This window comes from Equus quagga, chromosome 13 (genome assembly GCF_021613505.1).
Source record: "Equus quagga isolate Etosha38 chromosome 13, UCLA_HA_Equagga_1.0, whole genome shotgun sequence".
Lineage (NCBI taxonomy): Eukaryota > Metazoa > Chordata > Mammalia > Perissodactyla > Equidae > Equus > Equus quagga.
This window is the reverse complement of record NC_060279.1, coordinates 90730496-90747013: the sequence shown is the minus strand read 5'-3', so window position 1 is coordinate 90747013 and position 16518 is coordinate 90730496. Positions and strand designations below refer to the sequence as shown.

The 16518-nt window shown below is 59.2% G+C and overlaps 1 protein-coding gene across 3 annotated transcripts in view; it reads left to right on the top strand.

Annotated features, from left to right (window-relative positions):
- Positions 1 to 15112, top strand: part of BICRA (BRD4 interacting chromatin remodeling complex associated protein) — a 63755-nt gene extending 48643 nt beyond the window's left edge. For all 3 annotated transcript variants that reach the window (XM_046683903.1, XM_046683902.1, XM_046683904.1), the window contains exons 2-7: positions 5787 to 5887; positions 7614 to 7659; positions 7743 to 7785; positions 9738 to 9803; positions 12149 to 14113; positions 14771 to 15112. In XM_046683903.1, coding sequence (XP_046539859.1) covers positions 7619 to 7659; positions 7743 to 7785; positions 9738 to 9803; positions 12149 to 14113; positions 14771 to 15097 — 2442 coding nt within the window. In that variant the 5' untranslated portion in view covers positions 5787 to 5887; positions 7614 to 7618 and the 3' untranslated portion in view covers positions 15098 to 15112. The remainder of the gene's footprint in view (positions 1 to 5786; positions 5888 to 7613; positions 7660 to 7742; positions 7786 to 9737; positions 9804 to 12148; positions 14114 to 14770) is intronic.
- The last annotated feature ends 1406 nt before the right edge of the window (positions 15113 to 16518 follow it).

Genomic DNA, 16518 nt, shown 5'->3' with positions numbered 1-16518 from the left:
TTGCTGAGGAAGACTGGCTCTGAGCTAACATCCGTGCCCATCTTCCAACGCTTTATATGTGGGACGCCTACCACAGCATGGCTTTTGCCAAGCAGTGCCGTGTCTGCACCCGGGATCTGAACTGGCGAACCCCAGACCGCCAAATTGGAACATGTGTACTTAACCACTGTGTCACCAGGCCGGCCCCTAAAGTATTTTTTTAAGTAAAAACTTTTTATTGTGGCAAATTCCAAATGTGCACCAAATAGCATAGTAAGACGGGGACCCCTCCGCCCACCGACTCCCCAGGATCCAGCCATCTGTCGTTCTGCAGACCAGCCCCGCCCGCAGCCTCCGGCCCCCAGTGGCAGTCGAGTGCTTGGAATGTGGCCTGAGAACTACGTGTTCCATTTCCTCTCCTTTTTTCGTGCATTTTTTATTGAAAGCTCTGCTGTCCCTGATTGTCTGTATATTCCATTATTTTATTGCGGTGAAACACACGTAACGTCAAGTCGGCCACCTTAGCCGCTTTTTCACTCACGGTCGAGCTGCATAAGTACCTTCACGTCCCCACCACCCGTCTCCAGAACCCCCTTCATCTTGCAGAACTGAAACTCGGCGCCCGTGAGCCCACAGCCCCGCGTCCCCGTGTCCCCCGGCGGCCAGGCGCCTGCCCTCCGTCCCTCTGTACCTCATAAGGGGACTCGTGCAGTGTGTATCTTTTTGGGGACTGGTTCGTTTCACTTAGCGTGATGTCGTCTGGGGTTACCCCTGCTGTAGCCTGTGTCAGAATTTCCTTCCTGGGGCAGGCCTGGTGGCGCAGTGGTTATGTGTGCACGTTCCACTTCCATGGCCCGGGGTTCGCTGGTTCGGATCCCGGGTGTGGACATGGCACCACTCAACAAGCCATGCTGTGGTAGGCGTCCCACGTATAAAGTAGAGGAAGATGGGCACGGATGTTAGCTCAGGACCAGTCTTCCTCAGCAAAAAAAAAGAAAAAAAAGAAGAAGAAGAATTTCCTTCCTGAGTAATCTTCCCTTGTGCGTAGATGTCTTTCTTACCCCCTTCATCTCCCGACGGACCTTTGAATGGCTTCCACCTTTCGGCTCTTGTGAATAACGCCACTGTGAGCGTGAGTGTTCCAATATCTCTTTGAGATCCTGCTTTCAATTCTTTTGTGTCTATACCCGCAAGTGGAACGGCTGGATCCTACAGTCATCCTATTTTTAATTTTTTTGAGGAACTGCGAAACTGTCTTCCCCAGCAGCTGCAGCGTCTTGCGTTCCCACCGGCCGCGCGCGGTGCTCCCAGCTCCTCCACATCCTCAGCAACGCTTCTCTGGTGTTTTGACAGCAGCCGTGCCCGCGGTGGCGGCAGTGGTGTCAGGGGTTTCAGTTGTGTTTCCCTAATGACCAGGGAGGCCGACCGTCTTGTCAAGTACTTATGGCCACTTGCGTGTCCTCTCTGGAGAAACATCTATTCAAGTCTTTGCTCTGATTTCGCTGGATTCACTTCAGCTTAAATGTGCAGACCCGCATGCGGCTCGTGGCTGTCGTACAGGACAGCGCAGATCTGTGTCCCCCCAAACGCCCACACTGGATTATTTTGCAGTAAGATGCAAACGTTTTATCCTTTCAGCCCTGAAGATTTCAGGAGGCATTTGTAAAAAGTAAGAACTCTAAAGAAAAAAAAAAGAACATAATGCCATTATTACACCTTGATTTTTTTTTTTTTTTTTTTGTGCTGAGGAAGACTGGCCCTGAGCTAACATCTGTGCCTATCTTCCTCTACTTTATATGTGGGACGCCTGCCACAGCATGGCTTGATGAGCGGTGTGTAGGTCCGTGCCTGGGATCTGAACTGGCAAACCCCAGGCCACTGAAGCAGAACGTGTGGACTTAACCACTGCACCGCCAGGCCTGTCCCTACTCCCTGAATTTTAATCACAATTCTTAGCTTCAAGGAGCCTTGGTGCCTGGCGGTGTGAAGCTGATGATTCATAAACCTTTCCAGACATGCTCCAGGGCGACACGTGGCAAACAGCAGCCGGTGGAGGAGCTGGGGTCTGGGGGCTGCTCTCCCCCCCGGCTGTCCTGTGGCCAGAGGACTTTGGCAGTTGTCACCCGAGGTGACGTTCACAATGGCGGTTACGATGATTGCAGCAGCATCAATCACTTAGCAAGCACTTCACGACACGTGAGGATCCCAGGTGTTCGTGTATGACAGCCCTGTGGGGCGGGACTCAGTCTGTTATCCCCATCTTCCAGATGGGGAAACTGAGGCACAGAGGGATACGTAACTGGTCACAGGGCACACAGCTCCGAAGCGGCAGCCCTGGGATGAGAACCCCGGCCCCTGGGCTGCCGAGCCGGCCCTGACCCGTGCCCCACCCCAAGGCCCCAGTGCCTCCAGCAAAGGGCTCCGCTCGTCCAGCTGTGCCCGATGCCCACCCGGGGCGCTCGCGGGCCGCCTTTTAATGGCAGCTTCATGGTGTCGCTGCTGCGACTCGGCCGCGTTGCTGCACACGCAGCAGCCCTGGCCCCTCTGCTGGCCGCCGCCCTGTCAGACCCGGGTCCTGAGAGTCAGTGTGAGGCCCGGGGGGCAGAGGCTGCGGCATCTCTGACCTTTTCTCCTCCGCCGGCAATGTGTCGCCGTCCTCGCTGCAGAATCATATCGGTACCAGCACCCATTGTGTGCAAACCACAGGCCAGATCCTTTTCCAAGGGCCTCTCGCCCGCGTGGGAAGTTGGGGCTGTGATTATGCCCATTTTACAGGTCAGCACACTGCGGCCCAGAGAGGCACAGTCAGTTGCCCAAGGTCACTCAGCCTGTGCGTGGCGGAGAAGGATTTCAACGCCTGGCTCCAACCCTAGGACTGTCACCTGGGCCTCCTGACACCAACCCGATGGGAGACATAGATGCCACCCCGGGTGACCGAACAGGGGGACCCATCTCGGGGGAGCCCCAGACCTGCCGATCATTGATGTATTCCTCTCTCTTGATTATGGAAACTTTCAAAAATCTACAAAGTACCTAGAACATGATGAAGCCCCCAGGTACCGATCACACAGCTTCGACAGTTGTCAACATTTAGCCTTTCTGTTTCAGAGTGTGACACCCCCTCCCCCCCACCGCTCGAAGATGAGGATTTAATTTTTAGGTTTTTTCTTTTTCCCCTGAGGAAGATTAGCCCTGAGCTAACATCTGCCGCCAATCCTCCTCTTTTTGCTGAGGAAGACTGGCCCTGAGCTACATTTTAAATGCTCGTGTAACTGACAGCCCGTCTCGATGTAGAACAGTTCCCTCTCCCGGCTTTATTTCTCTGCTGTCACCAGCGGAACGAAAACACACAAATCAAAGCTTCTCACGGAGAAGTCTGGAGCCACCCGCTGGACGTCCACTGCGGACCCCGTTGGAGAAGCCTGTCCAGGAAGCAGCCCCTCCCGGCTCTCGTTCTGCGGGTCTAGAGTTTGCAGGGCTGGGGCCACCCCCCCCCCCCCCCGACACTGAAGGCAGGAGGAGTGGAGAACCAGCCGGAAGCTGGCTGCCCTCTCAGAGCCGCCCTCCAGGCCGGGAGCTCTGGGCACCTGGGTCCTGGATGGGACGGGAGACCATGTTCCCCGGTCTCGTGACAGAGGCTTTCGAGCTCTTTCCAGGGCCCGGGGCTCGAGAGGAAGAGGAAGCCGCTTGATGCTCCCAGTTCCTCCTCCCTGTTTCGTGCCGCTCTCTTCATCGCTTTTTGCAATCTGAACTATTCCAAGCATTTATAAAATGATAACAAAGGCCTGCACGCCATCACCCAGCTTCATCTGGACATTTTTACCATATTTGCTTCAGATTTTGAAAGAGGAACGATATAGGGTCTGGCCCCGTGGCCGCGCGGTTAAAGTTCTGTGTGCTCTGCTTTGGCGGCCCAGGTTCAAGGGTTCGGATCCCAGGTGTGGACCTACATACCGCTCACCAAGCCATGCTGTGGAGGCATCCTGCATAGAAAAAGCACAGGAAGGTGGGCACAGGTGTTAGCTCAGGGCGAATCTTCCTCACCAAAAAAAAAAAAAAAGAGGAACAATATAATGAGAGGACCTTGTGTGTGGGATGGTGGTTAAGGGTGGGGATTCTGGGGTTACCCTGCCTTGGCTCAGATCCCGGCCTGGCCACTCACCAGCTGAGGGAACTTGGGCATGTTGCTAGCCATTCTGAGCCTCAGTTTCCTCATCTGCAGAGTGGGGCTAATAAAAGTACCTGCCTTATGGGGATTTAGAGAAAGTGAGATGGGTTAACACGTGTAGAGTGGTTAAAACCAGTGGCCGGCACACAGTGGTCCTGCGGTCTGTGTGACGCATCGTTATCCTCATTGTGGTCCATCCTCGTCCTTCGCGGATTCCGTATTTGCGGGTTCGCGTACTCGCTAACATTCGTAACCTGGAAATCGGCAGTCCCGGTGCTGTCCTGGCCGCCCGCGGAAGCGAGCAGCGCGGAGGAAAGTCGGAGTCGCCGGGAGCTCACGCTCCCGCCGAGGTTGCACAGGCGCCGCTCTGCCTTCTCGTCTGGGCTCTCGCGCTGTAAACAAGTGTCCTTTTTGTGGCTTCTTTAGGGCCACGTTTTTTGCAGTTTGTGCTTTTTGTTGGTGATTTCACTGTCGTGAATGACTCCCCGCGTGGCCCCCGAGGGCGGTCCGGCGTCCGTACTCGCGGGCAGGGGGTGGTGGTCGGTGGAGGAGATGCGGGGCTTGCGTGAGGCTCCGCTGTCGGCTGTGCGCTCCCCACGAAAAGGCGACAGTGTCTGCCGGATGATGTCTTTGCACAGAAAGGGTAACCAAGGGCTGATGGAAATGTCGCCAGAGGCTCTCCGGAGCCTAACCCGGGGTTTTGGTGGCGCGGTGCTCGTCCTGGGGGTTCACGGCGACTTCATAGAACATGGGGACCCGAACAAGGGACGGCGACCGTTATGTTAGATGGAAATGCCAATAAGTGCTGTGGAATAACGCGATCTCCCACAGGACAGTGTGTGACGTGTGTGCATATCGGGTACAGGACAACGTCTCGTGGTGTTTATGTGGTTTTACACTTGTGTCTGACCTCTGCTTTCCCACTTCCCCATGAACCTCGTCTCTTCAACCCTTCCCCCTCTCTCTGTCTCGGTCTCTCTCTGAGTCTCTGTCTCCCTTTGTCTCTGTATCTATGTGTCTCTCTCCATCTGTCTCTGTCTCTGTGTGTCTCTGTCTCTCTTGTTCTCTGTCTCTGAGTCTCTGTCTCCCTCTTCCTCTCTGTCTCTCTTTGTCTCTGTATCTATGTGTCTCTCTCCGTCTGTGTCTCTCTGTTCTCTTTGTCTCTGTCTCTCTGTCTCCATCTCTGTCTCTGTCTCTCTGTCTCTGTCTCTCTCTGTCTCCATCTCCGTCTCTGTCTCTCTCTGTCTCTGTCTCTCTGTTTCTCTGCCCCTGTCTCTCTCTGTGTCTCTGTCTCTCTCCGTCTCTGTCTCTCTCCATCTCTGTCTCTGTCTCCATCTCTGTCTCTCTCCATCTCTGTCTCTGTCTGTCTCTCTGTCTCTGTCTCTCTGTCTCTCTCCATCTGTCTCTGACTCTGTGTTGCTCTGTCGCTCTGTCTCTCTCTGTCTCTGTCTCTCTGTCTCCGTCTCTGTCTCTCTGTCTCTCTGTCTCTGTCTCCGTCTCTGTCTCTCTCTGTCTCCGTCTCTGTCTTTCTCCGTCTGTCTCTGTCTCTGTCTCTCTCTGTCTCTGTCTCTGTCTCTCTCCGTGTCTCTGGCTCCATCTCTCCCCCTCGCTCACAGCCTCTCTCACCCTCTCTCCGCAGCTGGCTCCCGAGAGGACGCTCCCCACGTCCCCGGCTGGGGGACCCGCATAGACCTGGAGTGGACGCCCCCTCCTTCCCTTCATGCTTCGTCGGTAGCGCAGGTAAGCGGCGAGCAGCCCTGTTCATGCCACGTGGGGGCCGTTGTCCTGGGCCCCCGGACGGGGCGGGAGCCCTCCTCCCTGGCAGAGCCCGGCCCGGCTGCCTCCGCCAGCCCCTCCTCTCCCGGGCGCCCGGGTCGCTGGCCATCGCCTCTCGCTCCCCGTCCCCTCCAGACTGGGCAGCGCCCTGGCTGGCCTCGTCCCCGTGGGCTGGTGGGGAAGCGCAGGGCCCTGAGGGCTGCAGACCTGGCGACCCGAGAAGGAGGAAGCATAGGCGGGGCCGGGAGACGGAGGCAGAGAGAGCGCCGTCCCCACCGCCAAACGCAGCCAGGGCCTTGGGGACGGTCCCCACGGCCAGCTGGGGGAGGGGGCGTAATGCGCGTGTTTCTGTGTGTTGCACGCCCTCCTGTAGACCAGGGCTGTCGACCCCAGGCCCACCAAGCGTGTGCGTGTGTGCGCATATGTGTGTGTGTGTGTGTGTGTGTGTGTGTGTGTGTGTGTCCCGTGCCTGTTTCTGGCCAGACCGTCTTTCGCTCTCATCACATTCTCCAAGGCCCCGTTCAGGGCAGACCCTCACCCGATCACGAGAGGTCACCCGAGACCCTAACCCTTATGTCACAGAGTGGTCGCGGGCAGGGGGAGCTGGGTGGTGGTGAGGAGGTCACAGGCATTAAGAGGATGCTCTTCAAGACTGTGAACCAGCCGAGGGCGCGTGTGCGAGGTTATAGCAGTTTGGGGGCATCCGTGACAGTCACCACATTCTCAGTGAGGTTCAGGACCTCCCCCACCCCCCCCAAAAAAGAGGGTTGGAACTCCATGGCCCTGGGTCTAAGTTGGTGCCTCTGAGGGACCGCGTCCGCTTTCTCGTGGCGTCCTGCCCGCATCCTTGAGGTCAGATGGTGGGGGTGGGTGCGCAAGTATGAGCGCTTTAGTTTCCTCCTCTGAAAATGGGGCTGACGACATCCCTTCCCCACGGGGGCCACGCGGACTCACATTTGGGACAGAGCTGGCACATGGTGCCCCCAACAGGTGTGCGCCATCCTCGTCCTCGTCGTGCCGGCCGGCTCAGCCTGCCTCCTCGGCTCCTCTGACTCAGGGCCCCTGTCCTCCTGGTCTCTCGCCTCACTCCCCTTCCTCGAGATCCACACTGTGCGCGTCTTCACGGGGGTCCCAGTGCCAGGCCGTGGGGCCCTTCCTGCCGCCTCCACTGCCCCTTCCCTCACCTGCCCATCTGGACGCCCCTGCCGCAGTCCACTCGGGGCCAGGCCCTGCGCGCAGCGAGGCAGGACAGCGTGGTGGCAGGAGCACGGGCTCCGGAGCCAGACTGCCTGGGTTCGAGGCCGCCCGGCAGCTGGGAGACGGAGAATGAGGGTCTCTATGCCTGCGTCTGCTCATCTGCAAAGTGGGGGTGGCGGGACCCGCCTCTCGGGATACCCTGAGGATGAAATGAGTGACGGGCGTGTGGATCCCTGGCTACGGGGCCTGCGTGTGATCGGGGCTCACGAGGGCTCGGTTGATGTCATCATCCTCTGAGGCCAGGGAAAGGCAGCCGTCCCTGGTCAGGAGGCTCCTGGTGGGGAGCTGCTCCCCACCCCCACTCCTGCCCACAGACTCGGGGGAACAGAAAGCTGACCCCTCCAGGGCCTTGGCCCTTGAGGGGGAGGGCCCTGGCCCACGGCCGACGTCTAACCTGGTCTCCCTTGCCCTCCCCCCGCCCGGCCCCGTCCAGTGGCGATGGATGATGAGGATGGGAGATGCTTACTGGACGTGATTTGGTGAGTAACGGGTTCCCCCCCTGACCCCCCCCCCCCCCCCCCCCCCCGCACCTCCTCAGTGTCTCCCCCCTTCTCTCTTTCAGTGACCCTCAGGCCCTCAACGACTTCCTACATGGATCCGAGAAGGTGAGAGCCGGGGCCAGGCGTGGGGGTGTGGAGTTGGGAGCCGGGAGGCTTGTCCCCCAGTTCCGTAGGCATCTGCCCCCTGCCTTCTGTGAGCCGGGCGTTGGGGTTACGGTGGGGGTGGGCAGGGGGTGGCACAGAACTGATGGCAGATCCCTGCCCTCACACCACACATGGTTTCCCGGTAAATAATGCAGCCGGTAACTGATTCAGGTGACAGCAGAAAGCCCCGTGCAGAGTACAATGAGCAATGATAACGTCACTCACACAACAAAAACGGCTGAAAAGAAAAAGACTGGGTGGGGGCAGGGGCTCCTTAAGACCCTCTCCTTGTGGTCTGAGTGGGTCACTCTAAGGAGGTGACATTGAAGGTGAACCTGACGGATCAAAGGGAGGTGCTCCGGGCAGGGCGAGAGTGTGGCACGTTCGAGGAACAGAAAGAAGGCCGATGGGCCGGACTGAAGGGGAAACGCGTAGGTGGGAGACTGGAGTGGACGCGGGTCACCAGGTCGTCCCGGGCCTGGAAGCCCCTGATGGAGGAGTTCAGGTTTTATCCTGAGCGCGACAGGCAGCTCTGCTGGGTTCTTAAGCAGGAGAAAGCCACATATGATTTGCACCCCAAAGAATGGGACAGAGCCGGGATGCGTGCAAGTCTGTAGAGCGGAGCGGTGCATCCGTCATCTACGGCCGTGTAACAAATTATCCCAATGCTGAGTGACTCCGGACCTTTGAGAGTGCTCTCACGGTTCCCGAGGGCGGGTGGGTGTTGTGGCTCAGGGTCCCTCCTGGGGCCGCTGTCATCCGAGGGCTTGTCTGGGGCCGGAGGACGGGCCTCCGCGATGACTCATCCCCTTGGCTGTTGGCTGGCGGTTCGGCACGTGGGCCTCTGCGTGGGGCTGCGTGAGGGTCCCCGAGACATGGTGGCTGGCTTCCCCAGAACAGGTGGCCCAGAGCCAGGAGGAAGCTCTGTGCTTTTTATGACTGGTCACTTCATCACGTGGCGTCCCCAGGAGTGGGTTGCTAAGCTGGGGCGCCCTCGGAGGCAGGGGACCGGAGCTCCTCTGGTTGGAAGGAGGAGTGTGGGGTGATCTGTGGAGGGGAGGCGAGTGCCGTGGGACACTGATGGCCGGGCCCACGGGGCGGGCAGCAGAGGAGGTGCGAGGTGCGCGCAGTGGGACCACGCGCTGGGACGCAGAAGCAGCTAGACTCGCTGGTGGCTTCGATGTCGAGGCCGAGGGAGCGTCCGGAATGCCTCCCGGGTTCGGGCCTGAGTGGCTGAGCGGGTTGTGGTACCGTTTTCTGAGTCGAGGCATTTGGGGCAGATTCCAGAAGCCCGAGGGGTCTGTTGGCTGCAGCAGCTGGGGGTTCTGGACCAACAGCAGGAGGAGGGAACTGAGGGGACCTTGGCCGTGGACACACATTCTGCGGGCACTGACGTGGATGCCAGGCCCTGTTCTAGGTTCTGAAGACGCCCCTGGGAGTCAGACAGGTCCCTGCCCCCCTGGAGACAGGCGCAGGTGCCCGCATGGTGGGGCCTGCTGGGTCTTGGGCCGCATAGAGAAAGGAGTGACTTAGTAAGAGGGGACGGGAGGTGGCTGGGAGGACGTGGCCTATGTGACAGGTCCTGAAGGATGTGTTGCTAAAGAGGACGGGCAAAAGGCAGGGGGCACGGCTTGGGCAGCGGCGTGGAGGTGGGATCCGAGAGGCAGGCATGGTGGGAGAGGCTCGGACTCAGTGTTGGGGCTGCCTAGGGTTTTAAACGGGCTGCCCAGCCCCTTTCTTTGGGCCTCTTTCTCTGGAAGCAGAGTTTCCTGTGCCCCTCGCCCCCTCCCCGCCCCCTACCTCCTCTGTCTTTTTGCTCCCATGTCACCCTGAGCTGGTTTTTGTTCTAAGGCGTGGGGCTGCCCGCTGCCCAGCTGACCTCTGACCTCGGGCGGGGGCGGGTCTCGTTGCAGCTCGACAGTGATGACCTCCTGGATAACCCTGGGGAGGCCCAAAGTGCCTTCTATGAAGGTCCTGGGGTAAGTGGCTCCCGTCATGGCCCAGCTTGCCCGAGGTGGGCGGGGTCCGAGGTAGGGGAGGGGTCCCGCTCGTCCCCCCCACCCCGGGCACTTTGCTGGAGGAGGAGAGCGGGGGGCAGTCACTGAGAGCAGCGTGGTGTGGAGGGGGGCCCATGGCTGCTGGACCACCCGGGCTGGGCCCGCAGGCCCCTAGAGAGGGAGGTGAGGGTGCTGGGCCCGGCCCCTTCCAGGCTGGTGCAGAGCTGTTCTGGGAGCCAAGACAGACACCGGCCCAGGGGTTCCAGGGGACACTTCTGGGGAGCAGGGGCTGTGTGACCTGGGGAATGGGGAGACCGTCCCCCACAGACCCCCGTCTCCACCTGGAAAATGAAGTCGAGGGTGATGAGCACAGCCCAGAGTGGGGAAGGCAGACGTTCACTGAGCTCCTACTGTGTGCCGGGCTGGGCCGGGCCCGTTCCTGAGTGCCACTTGTCCTCTCTCCTTCGGCTCTGTCATTGTCACTGTCGTTTACGGAACGCTTATGGTGTGCCAGGCTCTTTAGGGTAATTTTTATTCAGTTCTCACAAGGACTATACTCATATACTCCACACGGTTTTTCTTGCATAATATAAATGGTTAAATGCAGAACCCAGCAAATAAACATCACATCCGTGTTGCTACATTTATAGACCCAGGAGCAGCGAGGAGCCTGTAGTCTTAGTTTGTGGTCGTTATTCATCTCATTGCCATCATTTTTTAATTCCTGTAAAGTCTCTGTTCCGGTTCTAAGCACCTCCTCGTATGTGATGTCGGTGAATGTCACCACCTGCCCAGGCGGCGAGTTTGGTTATGGCCAGTTAGCAGTTAAGAACTCGGAACTGGGCCGGCCCTGTGGCCAAGTGGTTAAGTTCGTGTGCTCCACCTCGGCTTCCCGGGGTTCACCGGTTCGGATTCTGGGTATGGACCTACACACCGCTCATCAAGCCATGGTGTGGTGGCATCCCACATATAAAGTAGAGGAAGATGGGCACAGATGTTCGCTCAGGGCCAATCTTCTTCAGCACAAAAAAAAAAAAAAAGAACTCAGAACTGCCTGGTTGTCGGTAGGGGGCTGTGTGGGCCCCATCCTTCCAGACACTTCCCTCCACTCAGCAGCTGAGTGGCCAGGTAGTGTCCCCATCTGGGAAACGAGGCTGGGGGCAGTGCCCGTCTCACTGGGCTGTTATGAACAACAACAACGTGGACAGTAATAATAATGATGGATGATGTTTCTCACGCACCAGCTGGCCGCCAGGTCCTGCCATGAGCTCTCCACGTGGATTAACTCAGAATCTGTCAAACTACACATTCTGGTCCATTATCTGGTCAGATATCAGTGGGTACTGCATGCCGTCAGCGTGATCGTTGCTGCGGGAGTATTTGCTCAAGTATGCACACGTATATCGATTTATAGGCTTGTCCTGGATCGCCATCCAGAACAGCGTGGGAAGCATTTAAGAAACAGCAAACTCACCACACAGCCGGCGCAAAGGCGAGACTCGGGTCCGGCCGCCGCTGTGCCGCTATTTTTAACAGAACCACCATCTTTTACCCCAAACCTTTGGGGCCAGGTGTGTTTCGGAATTCAGGCCTTTTCAGGTTCTGGAAAGCTGATACGGACGTGCGTGCACTGCGTGCAACACGGCACACGCTCTCCCTCTCCGTGGCCAACTTAAGAAGAGTTGTGTGATGTGGATAAATCATGCCTTTTCCCCCGAGAGTGCCACGTCGGTTCTGGTCAGGTTTTGCCACCAAAAGAGTTAGAAAAATGTCGAGTTTTTGGAGCTTTTTGGGTTTTGTAATTGAAGGTAAATATTATGGGCCTGTAGGGCTGTTTAAAAAAATGGGTTTTAGGGGCTGGCCCGGTGGCACAGCAGTTAAGTTCATGTGTTCTGCTTCGGCGGCCCAGAGTTTGCCGGTTGGGATCCCGGGTGCAGCCATGGCACCGCTTGGCACTCCATGCTGTGGCAGGCGTCCCACGCATAAAGTAGAGGAAGATGGGCACGGATGTGAGCTCAGGGCCAGTCTTCCTCAGCGAAAAGAGGAGGATTGGCAGCAGATGTTAGTCCAGGGCCAGTCTTCGTCAAAAGAAAAAAAAAAGGGTTTTATTACATTCTACTGACATGTACACATGGGGAAACAGCCCAGATTCAGCAGGCACGTGGCACAGCTAAGCCTTGGCAGAGCTGGGATTTGAATCCACGTCCAGCCACGTCCAGATGGATGTTCTTTCTGATCGTGCCACCTTGACACCCAGTGTCCTTTGCTTGTGCCACGCCGGCCCTTGCTAACCTCAGCTCTTTCCTTCCACCTTCCCCGGCCTCTAGCTCCATGTGCAAGAAGCCTCTGGCAACCACTTGAACCCTGAGCCCAGCCAGCCGGCCCCCAGCGTGGACCTAGACTTCCTGGAAGATGACATTCTGGGCTCGCCGGCAGCGGGGGGCGGTGGTGGGGCCGGCGGGGGCGCCGACCAGCCCTGCGACATCCTCCAGCAGAGCCTCCAGGAAGCCAACATCACCGAGCAGACGCTCGAGGCTGAGGCCGAGCTGGACCTGGGCCCCTTTCAGCTGCCCACCCTGCAGCCCGCGGATGGCGGAGCGGGCCCGGCAGGGGCCGGGGGGGCTGCCACCGTGGCCGCGGGGCCCCAGGCCCTCTTCCCGGGTGGCCCTGACCTGCTGGGGCTGCAGGCCCCACCCACCGTGCTCACCCACCAGGCCCTGGTGCCGCCCCCCGACGTGGTCAACAAAGCCCTGAGCGTTCAGCCTTTCCTGCAGCCGGTGGGCTTGGGCAACGTGACCCTGCAGCCCATCCCCGGCCTCCAGGGATTGCCCAACGGCAGCCCCGGGGGCGCCACGGCCGCCACCCTGGGCCTGGCCCCCATCCAGGTGGTGGGCCAGCCAGTCATGGCGCTCAACCCGCCCACCTCCCAGCTCCTGGCCAAGCAGGTACCAGTCAGTGGCTATCTGGCTTCCGCGGCCGGCCCCTCGGAGCCAGTGACCCTGGCATCGGCTGGTGTCCCACCCCAGGGGGCCGGCCTGGTCATCCAGAAGAACCTGCCGGCCGCTGTGGCCACCACGCTCAATGGGAACTCGGTGTTCGGAGGCGCGGGAGCGGCCACTGCAGCGGCCAGCGGGGCGCCCTCAGGACAGCCGCTGGCGGTGGCCCCCGGCCTTGGCGCGTCACCATTGGTCCCTGCGCCCAACGTGATCCTGCATCGCACGCCCACGCCCATCCAGCCCAAGCCGGCGGGCGTGCTGCCCCCAAAGCTCTACCAGCTGACCCCCAAGCCGTTCGCCCCCGCGGGCGCCACGCTCACCATCCAGGGCGAGGCGGGGGGCCTCCCGCAGCAGCCCAAGCCCCCCCAGAACCTGACTTTCATGACAGCGGGCAAGGCTGGCCAGAACGTGGTGCTGTCGGGCTTCCCTGCGCCCGCCCTGCCGGCCAACGTCTTCAAGCAGCCTCCGGCCACCACCACCGGGGCGGCCCCACCCCAGCCGCCCGGGACCCTCAGCAAGCCCATGAGCGTCCACCTCCTGAACCAGGGCAGCAGCATCGTCATCCCCGCGCAGCACATGCTCCCGGGCCAGAACCAGTTCCTGCTGCCCGGCGCATCCGCGGTCCAGCTCCCTCAGCCGCTCTCCGCCCTGCCGGCCAACGTCGGGGGGCAGATCCTGGCGGCTGCGGCCCCCCATGCGGGCGGACAACTCATCGCCAACCCCATCCTCACCAACCAGAACCTGGCGGGCCCGCTGAGTCTGGGCCCCGTGCTGGCGCCGCACTCGGGGGCGCACAGCGCGGCGCACATCCTCTCGGCCGCCCCCATCCAGGTGGGCCAGCCCGCGCTCTTCCAGATGCCCGTGTCGCTGGCCGCAGGCAGCCTGCCCACGCAGAGCCAGCCTGCGCCCGCCGGCCCCGCGGCCACCACCGTCCTCCAGGGGGTCACGCTGCCCCCCAACGCCGTGACCATGCTCAATGCCCCCGACGGTCTGGTGCAGGCGGCCACCCCTGCCGCCGCCGCCGGGGAGGCCACGCCGGTGCTCGCGGTGCAGACGGCCCCCCAGGGGCCCCCGGCCGTCAGCACGCCACTGTCTCTGGGCCTCCAGCAGCCGCAGGCGCAGCAGCCGCCCGCGCAGGCCCCCACCCCTCAGGCTGCCGCCCCGCCTCAGGCCACCACCCCCCAGCCCAGCCCGGGCCTGGCGTCCAGCCCAGAGAAGATCGTCCTGGGGCAGCCTCCCTCCGCCGCCACCACGGCCATCCTCACTCAGGACTCCCTGCAGATGTTCCTGCCCCAGGTAACCAGGGCCGGGGGCTGCGGGGTGGGGGGTATGGGGGAGGGACCAGGGGGAAACTGGATGTGGCTGGGCAGCAACTGGGGAGGGTCTCGTGGGTTAGGGAGAGCATCTTGGAGGTGGCACCCCTGCTCTGGGTATGGGCGTCCCCTAGGATGAGGCTGAGGGTGACAGGGAGCCAGACAGACGGGGGAGGGCCCCTCTGACAGACAGATTGTCAAAGAGAGGGATTGGTTGACTGACAGAAAGACAGACACAGAGACTGAACGGCTGGCTGGCTGGCTGACAGAAAGATTGACAAGGAGGGGGACTGACACATAGACAGACTGTCCTGTTGGACTATCGGAGAGGGATCACAGAGAGCGGGCAAGACGTGGACGGACAGATGGGGCAGAAGATGGAGGGGAGATGGCGCTGGGAGATGACCCACAGGGACCCCGTGGGACGAGCTGCCCAGTATGCAGCCCCCCTGGCACCTGGACCCCAGGATCCCGGCCCCCCCCCCCGACCGGGGGCCTCTGTGCCTGGCCTCTCGGTGCCCCTCCCGCCCGGTTCCCACCCCTGCTTCTCTGGAGCATCAGTTGGGGCGGGGGTCTCGGGGTGGGGGGCTGCGGGTCCGTGCGGGTGGCCTTCTGACCCTGTGCGGGCTGCCCATTTCAGGAGAGGAGCCAGCAGCCCCTCTCCACAGAGGGCCCCCACCTCTCCGTGCCCGCCTCGGTCATAGTCAGCGCCCCGCCTCCCGCCCAAGACCCAGCCCTGACGGCCCCTGTCGCCAAAGGAGCTGGCCTCGGCCCTCAGGCCCCCGACAGCCAGGCTTCCCCGGCGCCGGCCCCCCAGGTAGACGACCCCAGCAGCTGCTGCTGTCCTGGCGCAGCCCGGCCTCGCCCCCTCTCCCCGCTCCTCCTCCGCTCGCTGGCTGCCCTGCCTGCTCTCTGTCTCACCAGCTTGGGAAACGGTGCTCTCCTTCCCTCCCCAGATATTTCCTGAGGGTCCCCTGACAGTCGAGGACCCTTGAGACCAGGGCCAGCCCCGAGGGAGCCCACACCCTAGGCAGCCACACAAGAAACACACAGCAGGCAATGTGTTATTTCCTAAAATTACCATTTTCCTATCCGGATGAGGAGTGCATCCAGATAGTTCACATTTCCAAACATTCGGAAAGATCTAAGCAAAGCCCCCTCTCCGGAACCATGGTCTCCTGCTTGTCCCTCCCTGGGCCGTTTCTTGCGTCCTTTTCCATGTGCCGACAAGCCAAGTGACGTCTGGATCCTTTTCCTCCCGTTTTTACAAAAACGATCTCATACCCCGCATGCACGAAGTTTTGCATCTTGCTTGTATTGTTTGAAAATTTATCTCGGAGACTGCGCTCTGTTCTTTTATATGACTGCGTAGTATTCCGTGGTGTGGCTCTGCTGTTATTTTTTAAGATTTTATTTTTTCCCCCAAGCCCCCCGGTACATAGTTGTGTATTCTTCGTTGTGGGTTCTTCTGCTGTTATTTTTTTAACCAGTCCTTGTTGGTGAGCATTTCGGTCACTTCCAGTCTTTAGCTATTATGAGCAAGGCTGCAGAGGACGACTCTGCACATATGTCACTTTGTAGGATAAGTTCTGAAAAACGGAGATGCTAGGTCTATCTAAGAACAGATGATTTGTAGTTTTGACAAAAGTCGCCAAGTTGCCCTCTTTGGAGTATCGATTGGTTTATCCTTTATCAGCAATATATGATCTGTGCCTGTTTTCCCATAACCTCAGCCATGTATTGAACTTGGTTGATTTGGTTGGTGAAAAACAGTATCTTGTTTTGTTTGAATTTGCATTTCTTTTACTATGAATGAGGCTGTGCAGGTGTTTATAGATTTAGAGCTATTTGTGTTTTCTTTTCTACGGAGTTGTCTGTTCCTACCCTTTGCCATTTTAAAATTTGGGTTACTGGTCATTTTCTTGTTGATTTGTAGAAACTCTTTACATATTAGGAAAATTAGCTTTTGTCTCATGTGAGTCATAAACCCATGAGAGGTGAGGGAAGGCCACATTTTATTCTGGAGCGAGGGAGGTTGTCCTTGTTCGAGAAGGACCAGTGGATAGGTAGATTAGGTTGGGTAACAAGAGGAGGGACTAACATCAGCAAGGCAGATCAGGATGGCAGAAATCAGCCGGGCTTTGGTCCTAAACGGCCATGATTTCCCTCTGAGGCTCTGCTCCTTCCTTGTGACTTTAAGCCACCAGTTTCTTCCTTCCATCAACCGATGTTTGGGCAAGGAGGCGCTTACGATGTGCCCGGCCTCATGCTGACCCTGAGCAAGTGTCTGTAACTGCTGAGCCTCAGTTTCCTCATCTGGGAAATGGGAGCAACAGTTTCTTCAACGTCTATCAGGAGGAGTAAACGAATTAATAGATGCTTTGCGCA